At 35.3% G+C, this 15,726-nt stretch overlaps 1 protein-coding gene across 1 annotated transcript in view; it reads left to right on the forward strand.

Moving 5' to 3' along the window:
• CPNE8 (copine 8) overlaps positions 1-15,726 on the forward strand; it is an 81,384-nt gene that overhangs the window by 52,749 nt on the left and 12,909 nt on the right. Inside the window, exons 11-16 of the mRNA XM_050324121.1 lie at positions 322-397; positions 3,058-3,111; positions 5,762-5,823; positions 10,164-10,210; positions 10,868-11,049; positions 12,985-13,112. Of these exons, the coding sequence (XP_050180078.1) occupies positions 322-397; positions 3,058-3,111; positions 5,762-5,823; positions 10,164-10,210; positions 10,868-11,049; positions 12,985-13,112 (549 nt within the window). The remainder of the gene's footprint in view (positions 1-321; positions 398-3,057; positions 3,112-5,761; positions 5,824-10,163; positions 10,211-10,867; positions 11,050-12,984; positions 13,113-15,726) is intronic.

Below are 15,726 nucleotides of genomic sequence, written 5' to 3' on the forward strand. Positions count from 1 at the left end.
CCACTCTTTTTTTTTTCAGATTCTGTAAGCTTTTTTTGGGGTCAGTCACTGATTTACAGCATAGTCCTCATTAATGCAGCAATGAGCAAACGCCATCAAGAAGATTTAATCTAGTACTTTCCATCTCTACACTTGTATTACTAATAGAGTGAACACACAACAGAAGGAGAAATAAAGATATTTAAGCAAATTCTGTCTGTTGCCATTGCTCCTTTGTTGGGTGTCAGTTCATATTGGCCATGCTTCTCTTTTCCATAAATAGTTAAAAGACATGCTTAAATTACTAGTGCTATATATTTGAAACCCTTTTTTTTCATACAGCCATGATTTCATTGGAGAATTCACAACAAGTTACAGAGAGCTGTCAAGAGGACAATCTCAGTTCAACGTGTATGAGGTAAGTATTATGACTATTTTCTCTCTTTCAGAAAATGAATGAGAAAAAACCAGTGAAAAACATTGAAAACAATGGAAAGATATTCTTACCAATAATAAGAAGACAAGCCTGTGTGGCTGTAGTGTGTTTTTTTCTGTATGGTGTGCAGATCTTTGTCATTCCTTAAGCTATCCTTTAATTGGTCTCAGATTACTGTTATTAAACCTTGCTATTTTGTCAATTTTCATATTCCTAATGTAAGTGATAACAACTATAATGGTTTAGGTAAGTTCTAATGGAAGGAAGGGAAGGAGAGTGCTCCAATTGCATGTTGCAGTTTTGTTTTAAAGATGAGCAAAGGTGCTGCTGTGCAGAGCAGGACAAAGATAACTGAAAGACATGAATGTTTTTTTCTTATTTAGATCCAAGATCAACCCCAGAGTTATTGTAATTTACAGAAGTTTCCAATGGATAATGTCACAACACAGATTACCGTATGCAATGGAAATGTCCTCTTGTGTTGTGTGACTTCTACCCTACCAGGAATATTCTGTCGTAACATCTTATGTAATTTTTCAGTTTCTTAAATACAGTATCAATATCATACTCCCAGTGATAGCATACACTTCCTGAGCATCTTAAATTTGCCTCCCTACACTGCAGTCCTCCATGGTACTGCTTCTACTTGATTAGTCTGTACAGTATGAGAACAAAAGAGACTGAACAAATCCTTTTTTAAATGTTTTGCATTTACAAACTGACCCAAGGCAGGTAGAGAAGTTTGTGTTTGAGTGAGTGTCCCATATTTTCAGATTAGAAACACTGCTAGAACAAGCTCTTTATAATGGAACTTTTTTAAATACGTAACAGTTCATGTAGCTTCCTAGCTTCCTGCAGGGGTGTAAAACTTTCAGAGGCTAAAAAATGTTGTCTAATTTATAAAGTTATCTGAAATTTGAAAAAAATACATCAATATTATAACAATTGTAGTACCTGGAATTATAGGAGAGAAACAAGCTGTCATGTAATTCATATTTGCTCCCAAGTAGATGCCTTTTTTCACCATGATATTTCTCTCCAAGCTCTAGTGTAGTTCCTCGCAATTAGTAAGAAGCCAGTTGTCAAGTTACCTGAAGCAGAAAGTTCAGAGGAATCTCCTTTTTGGCATTTAATGACTGCTGGCAAGCAATATGCTGCTAATTCAGGCCTGACCATTGAATTCTGGAGAGCAGTGAATGAACTGCCACAGGGCAGACAGGCAGTCTGTTACCTTCATTTCTCTTTTCCAGACAATTGTCAGCAGAACTCACTCTCTGGCTAAGATTTTGGTTCAACAAGAACTACTGCATTGTTTAATAACTACTGTTACACAGATATAATCTATTGCTTGCCAGTGAAAGCATCGTTAAATGGAGGGGCAGGAGTTACTAGGGATTTTTTAAGTGTTAAAGGGCTTATATGCATGTAAGGGAGTAAAAACGTTGAGGAATACTTACTATATAACAGGGTGCCATACTGGAGGGAAAGAAGGAGTCACTTGTTTAGCCTGTTTGGGAAGACCTCAAATGATACTTATCTGTTCCTGCCTTATGTTTCACAGCTGTTCCATGTTGTGCAAGGAGTAGGATCTTTAAATGTAATTTCATTTTGGTTAAGGGGTGAGAATTTTTGGAAGACACGTATTTCTGTTTTTCTCATTTTCAGGCAAAATAATTTAAGTATTTTACAGCAAATAAGTGACTAACATTTCAATGGGGAATGTTCTAATTCCTTATCTTTCGCAGAACATCTGCGAGTAGTTTACAGTAAAACTTGGCAGTAAGCCACAAGGATTTGAGTTTCCTAGTTATGTAGTTGAGCGACCTAATTACCAAAATAATGTTTTACTTCTAATTCCATGTGCATTTCTGAGAAAAGCAGGAGTACATTTTAATGTGTATGTGATGAAATTGTCTGAGACTTGCCTTTGAATGGATAGGTACTCATAAGGAATACAATTTTTATTGTTGACTACAATGAGAAATTTTATAGGTGTAATTTCAGACATTCAAGAAAAGTGTTTAAGCCTTTGTAGTCCAGTTCCATGAAGATTCTTGTGTATGCAGAGTGCATTGAGCCTCCACAAGTCCACAGTCAGGTGGTGGTCTTTGCCATTTTCATGGAATGACTTTGGCACAGTATGATCTGTGCCCCCAATGGCTCTTCCTGTCAGTCAGATCTGTCATTGCACCAGATACAGAAACTGGGAGTAGAACAGCTCGCATGTTACTCAGATAATATTGATGAGAAGATGGAAACAAATTAATTGGATTGTGAAGAGATGCATTGTGAAATGACAAAGTAGTGACATAGGACACTGAAACCCTGGAATCAGGAATGCAGAAAAATGCTGAATCTTGTGAAAATTCGAAGAGTGTCTGAGCACTCAGATATAATGAACATTCTCACCTCTGTTGCCCCAGTCCCTTATTTGTCAAATGTGAACACCAGCATTGATTTACCTGACAGGTACCATGAAGATAAATTTGCTGTTTTTCAGCATGCATCTCAGCATTGAGATGCATAAGTAATGCAATCTTATGTAAAAATGCACTGAAAATAGACTACTTTCTGCATTGAAAATATTGTAAACACCTTTATATTAGATCACACTGCTTTGATGTATGTATCTGTGTTTCTAGGTAATAAATCCAAAGAAAAAAGGAAAAAAGAAAAAGTACGTTAATTCTGGAACAGTAAGTAAATATATTTTATGTTACTGGATGCTTTTCTTTTTACTTGAAAAGTATAGCTGACTTGTAATTTAACAGGATTAGAATAGAACCTTCTGTGAAGGCCACAAAAACTATTTACTGTTACACAGCATTTATTTTCAGATTTTTTTTTTTTTAATTTGAAGAGTCTGATTAAAAATATGTCCAAGTGTGCTCTTATTTGCCTTTTGTACTTTCTCAGCTTCCATGTCCTGGTATCCATGATGTTTAGAACATAATTTACAGAAAAAAAAAAAAAGAGAATATAAAAATTGAAGATCTGTATATTGAAAAACCTAATCAGATATATGTTTTTTGAAAAGTCATCCAGCATGTGGGTTCCTTCCACATGAATAGTTTCACTGAAGTCAGTAGGGCTACTTTCATGCAGAACCATAGCCTTGAAGGAATGTTTTCACATTCTTACAGTCTTGTGTAGGTCTGTTCATCGGTAGGAAAATAAACACTTGTTTTTTCCATCTCTGCTTTAAATTGTAAAAAATAGGCAGAAAGAGCTTGCCCATTAAAATTTACCATGCAATGTCTAATTCATTTTGCTAACATATTCCTTTTACTAAAATCTACCATGTTTAAATAAAATTCTATTACGCTAAATTAGTGAGTCAAAAACTTACGTAAAGTGATTATTTTCAACCAACGCTAAAAATTTACTCAAAATTGTAGGCATGAAATCTGGCTCTTTTGAGCAAAAAATGTATTTTCATGTTCAGTTTTGCAGTTGATTTTGATTTAAGATATTTTAACATCTTCACATGTATCTGTCTCCATTTGAAAGAACATATTTTACCCATGTTTGAACAGACAAAATCTTGTTATTCTTTGTTTGCATGAAAATTTCCAATAAACAGTTGTTAGCAATTTTCTTTCCTTTGTCCTTCTCTACCAGTGTTCTTTTCTGTGGGTCTTTTAATTTCTTTTCTTTATCAAGTCATCTTTGTCCTTATTTGCTCTTACTTCTAGTAGTCCTTCAGGCTTCCCTTATGCTTCTCCAAATGGTCACTTTCTTGCATGTTTGCCTGCAGTTTTGTTTTTCTTCTCCTCATTATTCACCCAAGATATTCTTTATCCCACAGATTTCTAAATTTTCAGGCCACGTACCAAGGCCATCATTCCCACTAATAGAAGTAGACTTCTGGAGAGCTTAAAGTGGATACAGATCACTGACTGCTGTCTCACTGCTGCTTTACATACAGTACACATCTCAATTTATGATTACTTATGGGGTCATTTTAAATTGAGACAGACAAATTGCATACTAAGGAAAAATGTTTCAGAATGCATGATTAGTTTCAAGTAAAGCCTAGTAATGAAATTAAGAATTCACTGGATAAAACTTGACATGTTGGTAGTCATTTTCTGATTTGAAGTAAACACTTAGGCCATTTTGGGAGTTGTTTTCTTTCCATTTTTTACCTCTTAACATCAGATGCACTGAAAACATTTGCTTAAATTAATTAGGAACAAGATGACCAACTGTAAGAACAGATGAACTGTTAATGTTACTGTGTCCAGTGGGAAAATGCATAGAAATTTCAGTCTTATATGCAAGTCTGTGTTACTGATAGCCTGGCAGAACTTTGTCATGGTCTTCTGTCCTCAACTAGATCATTTTAAACTTTGCTAGTCACTAAAAATCACAGAGAACCTGTGGCAAAGGAAGTAGTCTAGAAGACAAAATTACTACCTGTAATCTCATTCTAAGTTTACAACATAGAACTATTTTGCTGCAGGTGGAGGCAAATCAAATTTCATGACAAACTTCCATCCCATTTTTATTCCTTGTGTCATTATCGGTGGATTTGCTTTGAGTAGTTACTTAAGCAGTTTCCATTGCCTGCCTGCTGGACTTACATTGTGAGAGAGTTTTGTATCACTTTGTAAATAAAATTAAAATAATTTTAATTTTTTGCTTCATAAATACTGCACAGTATGTAAAGATCTTAAATGCTGGATCTTTTCCACTTGAGTTTATACTTCTGACACTCAATTGCTGAAAATGCCAGTAGCACCTTCAGATGGCTATGTTTTGGATCTATATCATTTCTGAATGATAAAAGCTGTAACTGAAGAAATCTCTTATCTTTGTGTATATATATATATGTATATAAAAACCCAAATTTTTGTATATGTTTCATATATGCATATAATTTACTAGATTTTTGCATCCTTGGCTTGCATCAATACTCAATGCCACTTTTAATGCACAATGAGCAGCTACATAAAGGATTGTAATTGAGTTCTTTAAACAGTGTTGAAGTGCTCATGGAATAGGTGCATTATCATTTAGCCTCTAATATTCATTTGGAGATGTAGTACACAGTGATCAGAAAATATATATATATGGTAGCCTGCTCTGGAATAGAGTCTTCCATTCCACCTGTCCTTATTAAAAAACAAAAAGGCAACTGTAGTAGACTCACCAATTTGTCTCTTCCCTTTCAAGAACTATCTATTGAAATTATTTAATATCTTTTTTAATCTTCTTTTTTCCACTAACACTGTAGGAAATTACAGCTTAAGGACAGAACTCCAAAAACATTGTGCTTTTGTCTCTACTTGTTCAACTGGGAAACACACAATTCATGTCTGACTCTCTTTTATTTGCTTTCAGGTAACATTGCTTTCCTTCCTAATTGAAACAGAAGTTTCATTCCTTGACTATATTAAAGGCGGGTATGTGATTGGTGTCAAACCTTTCTTGTTTTCACAATCTCATTATAGTTCACTAATAATTTATTTATGTACTTCACATATGATCACTCTAAGTGGTATCTGTAAGGAGTATTGTTTCAAATCTTCGTTCGCGAAGCCTAGCCATGATTGTTTCCTCATTTTAGAGACTGTACTTCCCTACACGGAGACCATAGATAGCTACTGACTTTATGGAACCTCACTTACAACATTGGAGTTGGTATTGATAAGGACTGATCAGCCAGAGAAATTCCACTTAAGCTTTTTTCCACTCTTTTTACAAAAAATGAATATAATTCAGTAGAATGCTCTGTGTGTAAAAGTATGAGCAGTAATACTTATCATTTATCTTATACAGAATCTTCCTTGGTGATTCATACGATTATTTCTATGTACATCTCAGTGAAAACTATAGAAATACTTGTATGAAATCTTACCATATTCAGTTATGTAAACATGACAGGGAGACTCAGAGTTGTTTTCTTGGCTTCTCCCTTCTTTTGTTTGTCTGATTTAATGTTACTGTGTATCAGTTGCAATACAGTTGACAGATTTTGAAGCAAGAGGGAAGAGAAAATTTTGTCATTAATCAGTCTGTTTTCCCATCAAGTATATCCTCCAAAATTGTTTTTTGGTTTTTTTTAGTGCCCTGTTTTTCTTCCATTTAGTTAGAAAACACTGATTCTGCAATAGACACAATATTTGCTCTTACATGAATGGATGCTTATGAAATACTTCATGTTCAGAACTTTCATTGTAATTGATTTGAGGTGTCTGGAATTAATACTGATTTACTGGAAATCTTGACAGCTTTAATTGTAACAAATAGGGAGTACAGTGTTGATTTCATTTATGTTTTGAGTCTGCATCTGTTTAATTGGGGTATTCCATTATCAGTATCATCAATATGACAGTTGTTTTCTTAAAGGACTTTGGAGAATGAAATAGAAGTTTGTCCATAAATTCTTATTTTATTTTACTACATTAGACTGGATTTTACAGCAGTACAGCAGTAAAGATGTGGATGTCTCTTTTGTATCTGAATGTTGCATCGAGTGGTGCCATCTTAATAGCAGGCTTTCCTTACATCTTGATAGTTAATCACATATTTTGCTACAGTGACCTTCCCACATTTAAAATAGGTACATTTTGCTAAAAATAATGTATATTTCAAAATTGTATTTTTTCTACCACTTAGCAGTTAATAGCATATTCCTATCAAAACACCTCTAAATATATGAATAAGTTCAGGAATGTAAGGGATACAGCCTTGAAAAGGAATACAATTGAATTTAAGGAATGCCTGTCAAACCTAATTTAGAGTCTGCTCTGTTTTCTTTGCCTGGAAGAGAAAGAGACACCAGGAGCCACAAAGCTCCAAGATTTAGTGAACAGAGAAGATATTTCTGTGCAGAAGTTTCTGGCCTGTTTCACTTCCTAGAATAGGAAGTGACCTAGGCGTTTGTAAATCAATAAAATTCAGGAGCTGAATCCTTTTGCAGCTCAAAAATATTGTCATTTCTTCTGTCCCAGAGTAGTGGAATATAAGAGGAAATATTTTCCTCCCATCACGTTAAAAGCCTTACCTTCACCCGGGTTTTTGAAAATCAATACCCACACACTGTTTGGATTCAAAAGGCTTTGGACATACATTTTTAACTGAACTGTATGGAGTCCCTGATGGTCAAAATGGAAACACAGAACTCCTTTCATGACAGCTGTTTAATCCAGGGAGTACACCATATAATGTAATGGGATGCATATTTGATATTCAGAGGAGACCTGGCATGAGAAATAGGCATCAAGGGCTGCCATAGCTGTGTATTTTGGAGGCTTTGCCATGTATTTCTTGTATCCTTGGAGAATATTAGGGAGTAATAAGACTATGTAAGAGGAAGATCTTGTAAAGACTTTATCTGAAAAATCTTCTGTATGTTGACAGGGCATTTGGCCAAACAAGCATCTGCAAAGGGGAAGTTATAACTGTTGCTAGGGACTTAAATGCCATGGGGAGGATGGAGCCTCTTGGTAGTGTGAGTTACTCCATTAGCCCTGTTGCAGAGTTCTGCGCAGTAAGTGATCCTCAAACCTTCAACTGCTCCCCCCTGCTTACAGACCAGCTGGTTGTCATTCTGAAGCCACGGGAGAAAATCATGTTTCTTTCCAATGTACTGTTTAAAAACCCGTAATCATTACATATGCTATCAAGCCTAGTCAAAAGCTACATTCAGGTTTAATTTGTTCCCTTATATATGTCAGTGCTGATGGAGCTCATATTGAAAAACGATAGTTTTCACTTTGCTCTCTCAAAAAAACCCAAACAAAAAGGCTGCTCTGTGATTGTGAGGTGAGGAACACTGTTCCTTTTAAGATACTTTCTTCATTTCTCGTGGTATATAGGGTAAAATGACCTGTCCACTGATGAAGAAGTTCATGTCTTTCTGTACCAACTAAATTCACGGTGACACATTCTTCAGCATGCTGAAGGATTTCTGTAATTGATGTACCTGACATGTAGTGCTTGGAGTAGTCTTGTTTTACTCTTCAAACACTGCACCACCCTGAAGCCCTTAAAATTTAAGTACAGGGAGATTATAGCCCAAAAGCAGTTTTTCTTGGCAATGCCAATAATGACTGTAAGCATAAATTTAGGAATAGTTGTTATTAGTGTTATGGTAATAATAGTTGTCTTAATAACTATATTTTTATATATATATATATAACAACTATATAGTTGTTAATTATTGTAGTTATATTATACTAGACTATTTTGTTGTTTTTCCTAAATTTTTCTTGCCTGAGGAAGACAGCTTTTCTGCACAGTATATATTGATTGTGGTAGAAAACTAGTTGACATGCGCTTCCTAAATCTTTCTCCTTACGTCTAACTGACAGTGCAGAAGGACATTGTGATTAGGAAGCCACGGGGTCTGACATGTGAGTACATATAAAACAAAATCTGACTTGTCATGCCATTAAAATTTTTTTTGGTGAAACTGCATAAAGCAGGATGCAGAAGTACTTAGCAGAAAACTTCTCTCATAAAGCTTAGGCCTCTGAACTTTTCAGAGACTGAAGCAGCTTTCACTGGTTTTATTTTTGTTGTTGTTGTTGAAGTCTGTATTGAGGTCACAGCATTTTGAACCATATTTGGGATTCCATTGTTCCAAGGACTCTTCTTGATACTTGTGGGCATTTGGTAGGCTTTTGCTTAATTTTGGAGACAGAGTCCACCCATAATGCAGCTTAGTTTGTGTTAGCCTTGAATAGTATGATAAGGTGATTCCGTGTGAATCTATTTTCAAACACAGCTTTTAGAGAAATAAATGTATTTTCTCTGGGCACATCAAGTTATTTGAACAGTAAAACCACTACTGCAGGGACAGGTGCTGGATTGTTGATGTTTAATCTGAGTGCGTGTGAGTTAAATCTGTTCAGTAACTTTCAGGGAGCTTTAATCTTTGCTAATTTGGTCATCAAGTTCATAGTTGCACACAGTGAGAGGCAGAAATTTGAAGGAAGATGTAAAAGATAAGTCTGAGCAAAAAGTCAGTTTTCACAGTCATAAAATCTCTTTTTCCTGATAGAGCCTTACTAGCTAAGAGGTGATCTCCAGAACAACAGTATTTTGTCCTGAAGGAAGTTGCAGAACAGAATTGCGATCAGTTGGATTATCACTCTGTAACAAAATTCATAAATTATTTTTTTTTTTTGCAATAAATATATACTAAGTAGTGATCCTTGCATGATAATTGCTTTATTTAGCTCCTGCTCAAAATACAGATCTTAATATTCCTGCTTCCGGATTTTAATTTGTCTTCCAAGATTTATCTTGATATTCTCACTCAGAGCATTGACTGTGTTCACATGAAAGAAATCCCCTGTCAAAAACTATGATATCCTGTCCAGAGTTCTTAAGTGTCCTGTCTTGTCTTAAGTGTTAAGGAGCAGATTAGTAAAAGCCTACTTCTCTTGTCAAAGTCTTCCATGACCAGAGCTAAAATACGTTTAGGGAAAAATCAGTATTACTGTTGAAAATGAACTAGGAATGTTTATGGAAGTTAATGATCTTATTAGTGATTTAGAAATTTTCATAAACAATGAAAAAAGGAAGGGTGAAGTCAAGTAACTGTTTTCAGTGTGTTAATAAAATAGTCTTGGGTAGCCCTTGGCTGGATCCTTATGTAAGAGTATTTTTAGTGTTTATTTCCTGTATTAGAAAGTCAGTGTCCTATAGTTTGCTCACAAAAGATGTTACCATCTCTTATTTTTCTACATAACAGTACAACTATTAATAAGACTTGTATTTGCTTTCTTTACAGAACCCAAATCAATTTCACAGTCGCTATTGATTTCACAGCCTCAAATGGTAAGAATAAAAATAAACATCTTGTATATGTTTGTGCTGGGATCAGTTTTAAGTGTATATATGTGTGTGTGTCTGTATCAGTATTCAACTGGCACCACCTGGACTCAGGATTCCATTTTGCTGAGCAATAGACTAGAGGACAATTCCCATCTAGAAAAGCAGAGCAAACAAAATATATAGAATTTGGAAAAGTTACATAAAAAAATTTGAACAAATAGGAGCTGTTAGCAAGTATTTGTGTACTTTCTGATTATTATTTTTTTGTGTCTTTATAACTACTGAGAGAAAACTCAGAAGATGCCATTGAGATGGGGCAAAGAAAAGAGTTTCAAGTGGAGTGAGGCTGAAGTGGGTTGAAGCAGAGATAAACTGTGATCCTCCTCCACAGCTGCTTTCAGAATGTCCTAATACTTTTGTAAATTTCATTTAAAAGTGTGTATCATGTTAAAAATGACACAAATCTACAAGTTTCTTGCAGCCCTCTCAATGCTGAAGCAGCTACTACTGTTGAAATGTATTCAGAACTACTGAAAAACGACTACTATTAAAATGTATTCAGAAAACCGCATTTTTACCTGATACAATTTACTTTTTAAGAGAGCAAATTCTGAAGTGATTCAGTTTAAAAGTAAATCTGATCGATCCTTGCTTCAACAGGTAACCCTTCACAGCCGACTTCACTGCACTACATGAATCCCTATCAGCTGAATGCGTATGGCATGGCACTGAAAGCTGTAGGTGAAATAATTCAGGACTATGATAGTGATAAAATGTTCCCAGCTCTAGGTTTTGGAGCTAGACTGCCTCCAGATGGAAGAGTATCACATGAATTTGCACTGGTAAGTAAATAAATATTTATATGTTGTTTGAACTTCTTTACTACAATAAATTTTAGGGAATTAAGGGTGTGCTCTTGAGCAGTCACTGGACAAGTAAAGAACAGAGATTGTGATAATTATTTTGTGCTAACTCTAAACAATTGCTGCAGGATTTTTCATCTTAGTGAAGTTACTGAGAGAAATCCTGAGTTAAGAAGTCCCTGTAGGCCAAAAATGGCAATAAAGAAAAGTAATTATCTTTAACCTCAGCTGTAGCAGCATGAGAAACAGATGCTCGAAAGAGTTCAGATTGAAGCTAATCTATCTTAAGAAGCAAACGAATCATGAACCAAGATAATATTTCATTATTGTTGTTATTGTTCTCTCTTATTTTTCTGGCATCTCTCTATCTTTTACAGGGTGCTAGTTTAGAGACATAGGGATAGCTAAATGGACTATTAGCTGAGGAGAAAAGAACAAATCTGAGATTGGTCCATGTGTCAGTTAAATTGCAAACCTAAAATCTACCAGGATTTGCCAGAAAGATTAATCTGGTATGACTGAAACTTGTGATTAGTGTGGATATTTTATCTTCTTGCTTATTTTGAGGTTTTTGTTTTTCTCAGAGTAGGACCAAGTTGTCAGAATTAAAGCAAATGTAGGTGTATCAGGTGAGTTCTAATAAGATAGCAGCAAAAACATGGCAGAAGATTGGTGACTGTAGATGTATATTTCTTCTGTTAGCCTGTGCTAGAAAACAGTGCCACATCTTACCTCAAGGAAAGGTTTTCCACATAGTAATTTAAAACAGGTGCGATTGCAGATACTCATTTAAATCACAGACTTTGGACTTTGTGTAGCCAGTTCAAATGTATTGATACATATTTCAGTTCTAAGGGTGTTTCTACAATTGATTTAGTCAATTAATGTGCCATTGTGGTGCTTTTACAGAGGAAAAAGCACCACATACATATTATATACGTATACACAATATATATTCATGTATTTATATATATTATATGTATATTTCCTTCCTCCATATGTAAACATATATAGGTATATCCAGTGTAATGCTAAGCAGTGTTTTTAGCTCTCTCATTTAATGACCAATTCCATGAAAAATCTGCTTTGGTTTTCTAGATTCTGAGGCAGGTATACTCCACCTCAGACTGAGATACTGCCACACTAAACCAGTGAGATATTGGCACTTGAAGGAGAGTACGGTGATTTGAAAAGCCTTACACAGATCATTTGCCTAGTATGGCATGGGTCCATAAATCTGGAATGTGGCTTACATGTTTGAATTGACATCTGTAAATAGGTATCCTCGTTATAGAGTCATTATGGAGGTAGGTGGTAAAATGCCTACCCTAAGAAGTTACAGTACAGCCATTTTGTGGGCTCCTAACGAGTAAATTCCTTTCTTCATCTGCTTATACCAGGTCAAAAATAATTTTTCCAATGCCGAAATATTGTACCAAAACAATGAGGAGTTTGTAGTTTACTTTACACTCTCATTGTGTATGAACATCAGGGTCTGGCTACCATTTTTAAATATGAAATCATTGAGCGTGAACTGTGCCCCTAAACACGATTCTGGTTTTACATCTGACCTGTAATTTATACCTTAAATCCACACAGGAAAATGCCTGTTACTGTTGTGTATATGAAAGACTGTTTAATTACACTTAAGATGCTCTTCATGTCTAGGAACCAGTCCCAGTGATTCAGACTTCATGTAACATGGGGCTGCTAGAACCTCCTTCCCTAGGTAGTTAGCACTCACAAGCAGGCATGGCACTTATGTTGGGCATTTGTAGTAAACTCTCTGAATAGATCCTAGAATGCTTAGGTCTGCCTTTTAAGAATGTACACCGGGTAGTTAGTGTTCATTAACCTACATAATTTTTACTTCATAATTACTTTCAGTGATTAATCATCTCTTATTTTCATTAGAATGGAAACCCTCAAAATCCATACTGCCATGGAATTGATGGTGTAATGGAGGCATATTACAGGAGTCTAAAATCTGTACAGCTTTATGGACCAACAAACTTTGCTCCTGTAATTAATCATGTAGCCAGGTAAGCATCACCACAGGTACTTTGCAGAAACTTCTTACTGTCAGTACAACTATTGCATATAAAAGCCTGACAGTTACATGATGCAAAACATTGAGAAAGGTATTTACAGTTGTTTATTCAGTCTAGTGTGATTAGCTTGTATTTTTGAGTGGGTTTGAAGACCACATGCTAGTATTATGCAGAACTTCATTGCTGTATAAAAAGAAATAGAAGTGATCCAGTTGATCTTAGCAGAAATCATAACGAAAGAAAATTTTTTAGATCATTCTGTCGTGTTCCTTTTTTGTCTTTTAGAGCATGGAATTATTGCCTCCCAGAAAATGCATGAATCTATTAAAAATATATATATATATAAAATCTAAGTTTTTTTAGGCATACATAGTTCCTCTAAGCTTTAAATGTCCAAACCGTGAACAAAATCTTCCAAGGTCTCTCTGTGCCAGCAACTCCCAGCTGGTAGCAGAACTTTTAAGGCAATAGTACAGCAGTCACCATTGGGAAGCAGCAGTACTGTGTTTTGCAACACCTCATCTAACTTCTGAAAGTAAAACCTTTCTTGTGTTTGTAGAAGTTTCTTAAGGAGGATAATGTTGCCTTATGTTGGCAGACAAGATTTTGGCTTACAATCTTGAGATCAAGATCTTGACAGTATAATACCTCCATGAATTTATATAGGAAAGTGATATGGCTTACATGATTTAGCCAAGTAACTAGCTGAACAGATTTGATTTCATTTATAGACACAGAGAAAGAACTAATGTTTACAAAATAAAGAAGTAGGGCTGTGTAAATAATTGTACTGGTAATGTTTTATTTATGAGCTTGCAAAATAGTTAATTGTTGTAGCAAGAAATACTTATTTACTATCTGGTTTTGCAATTGTTAGTTCTACAGACCGGTAAAAAAATAATTTGTAAATTCTGTGATGCAAAGAATTTTCTGTGCACAGTTAGATAGCTGATTTTAGTTATTTGTCATTAGGATTAGTTGTTTCATCTTCAGATCATACCATTAAAATTATGTACATGCATATTAAGTTGCTTTTCATTCGCAAGTACCTTTAATCACCTTTGACACAATCTCTCCAGTTTTCCATATATGTGGATTTTGTCATCTGCATTAGCCACATTATCTGAAAATCTAACCCGTTGACTTTCTGGCTTTTTCTTCTTCTTCAGAGCTGGTTGTATCAGTTAAGGTGTCTGGCTCAGAACTTGGCAATTAACCTCCAACCTGCTGCTGCTTGCAAAAATTGAAATTTTTGATCTAGTGTTACTAAAGCATTGGCATAAATTGAGTTCCTTTTCTCACCAGTTGTTTCTCAGGAATGTTTGTCAACTTTTGCAGAATTACAGAAGCCTGTCCAGCAGCTACCTTCAGTCTCAAAGAAATCTCTTCATGCATCCTCCCATTTAAAAATATGCTTCTGACTCTGATGATATCTCTTGAAACAAAGTCAGATATTACTATCCCACTGTAATCTCAGAACTCTTCAGAAGCTCTTTAAACAGATAATGAGTTTATTATCCTTCCTCCACTTAGAGAATTATCTGAACTTCACTAGATGCAACTTAGTTTCTTCTCTCATCTCCCCTCCACATACAAGGTCTTTCTTACAAAAGACTTCCGAACATTTTAGTCTGTGGAAAATTTTCAGTGACCAAAAAACCAGTGAATTCTTTGACAGTCATATTATGTATTTAGCCTTCTATTCAATAGAATTCAATAGTAGTGGCAACTAATTTCTTTCTTTTACTGCTTTCCATACTAGTCATTGCTTCTTTTATGACAAACTTCTGCTATTTGACTTCACAGTACCAAGAGCCTTCATAAAAGTAGAAACTATAGTGGCTGTTGTCATGTGGAGCATGACACACAAAAAAAGGTTCTAATTATATAGGACACTGTGACCCTTGGGATTTGAAGATTAATGAACTGAGGTGTTAGTTTCTGGCTTGCAGGCCATAGAGCTCAATGTGGCTGCTATGGACTCTCTTTTGGGACTTTCCAAATATTCAAAAGCTGCTCATTTTCAAAGAGCAGTTGCTTCTTGGGTCCTTTAGCTGAGGTGGGAATGGCACTCGATGTATTTGATCTTGCATTCATGTACAGCACAGGGAGAAGCTTGAGTCTTGAAAGGTGGGTGGTGCAAAGAGATGAATATCCAAGCCAAGGTTGCAGGGTTTCATGTTCAACCATTGTACAAATGTGCACATAAACATGAACTATAAATCCGCAAGTGGGGTCAACAATAAGTAACGTCGTTTTGTAAGACAAAAAAACCTAAACCAACCAAACAAACAAAAGCCAACAAAAACGCACAGTCTGCTGATTCCTGATTAATTTTGTTCATGCTATAAATCCAACCATTAAATATTAGTGTATACCCTTCATACCAGGCTATGTTCCCCAGAGGTAATAATTGTTGAACAACTTAGACTTTCTAACGACTCATGATTCTATAAAGGACATTCTGTCCATGATCCTCTTGGTAGTTAAGCAATTCCCGTTTTTCACTGATACAACACATGAAGATTATCAATATCAGTGTATTAGCTGTGTTTTTTCAATGTTTCCATTTAAAACTAGAATGTCAACCTTAATTATGAATGTC

Source organism: Myiozetetes cayanensis, unplaced genomic scaffold, assembly GCF_022539395.1.
Source record: "Myiozetetes cayanensis isolate MyiCay16 unplaced genomic scaffold, myiCay2020 scf3, whole genome shotgun sequence".
NCBI lineage: Eukaryota > Metazoa > Chordata > Aves > Passeriformes > Tyrannidae > Myiozetetes > Myiozetetes cayanensis.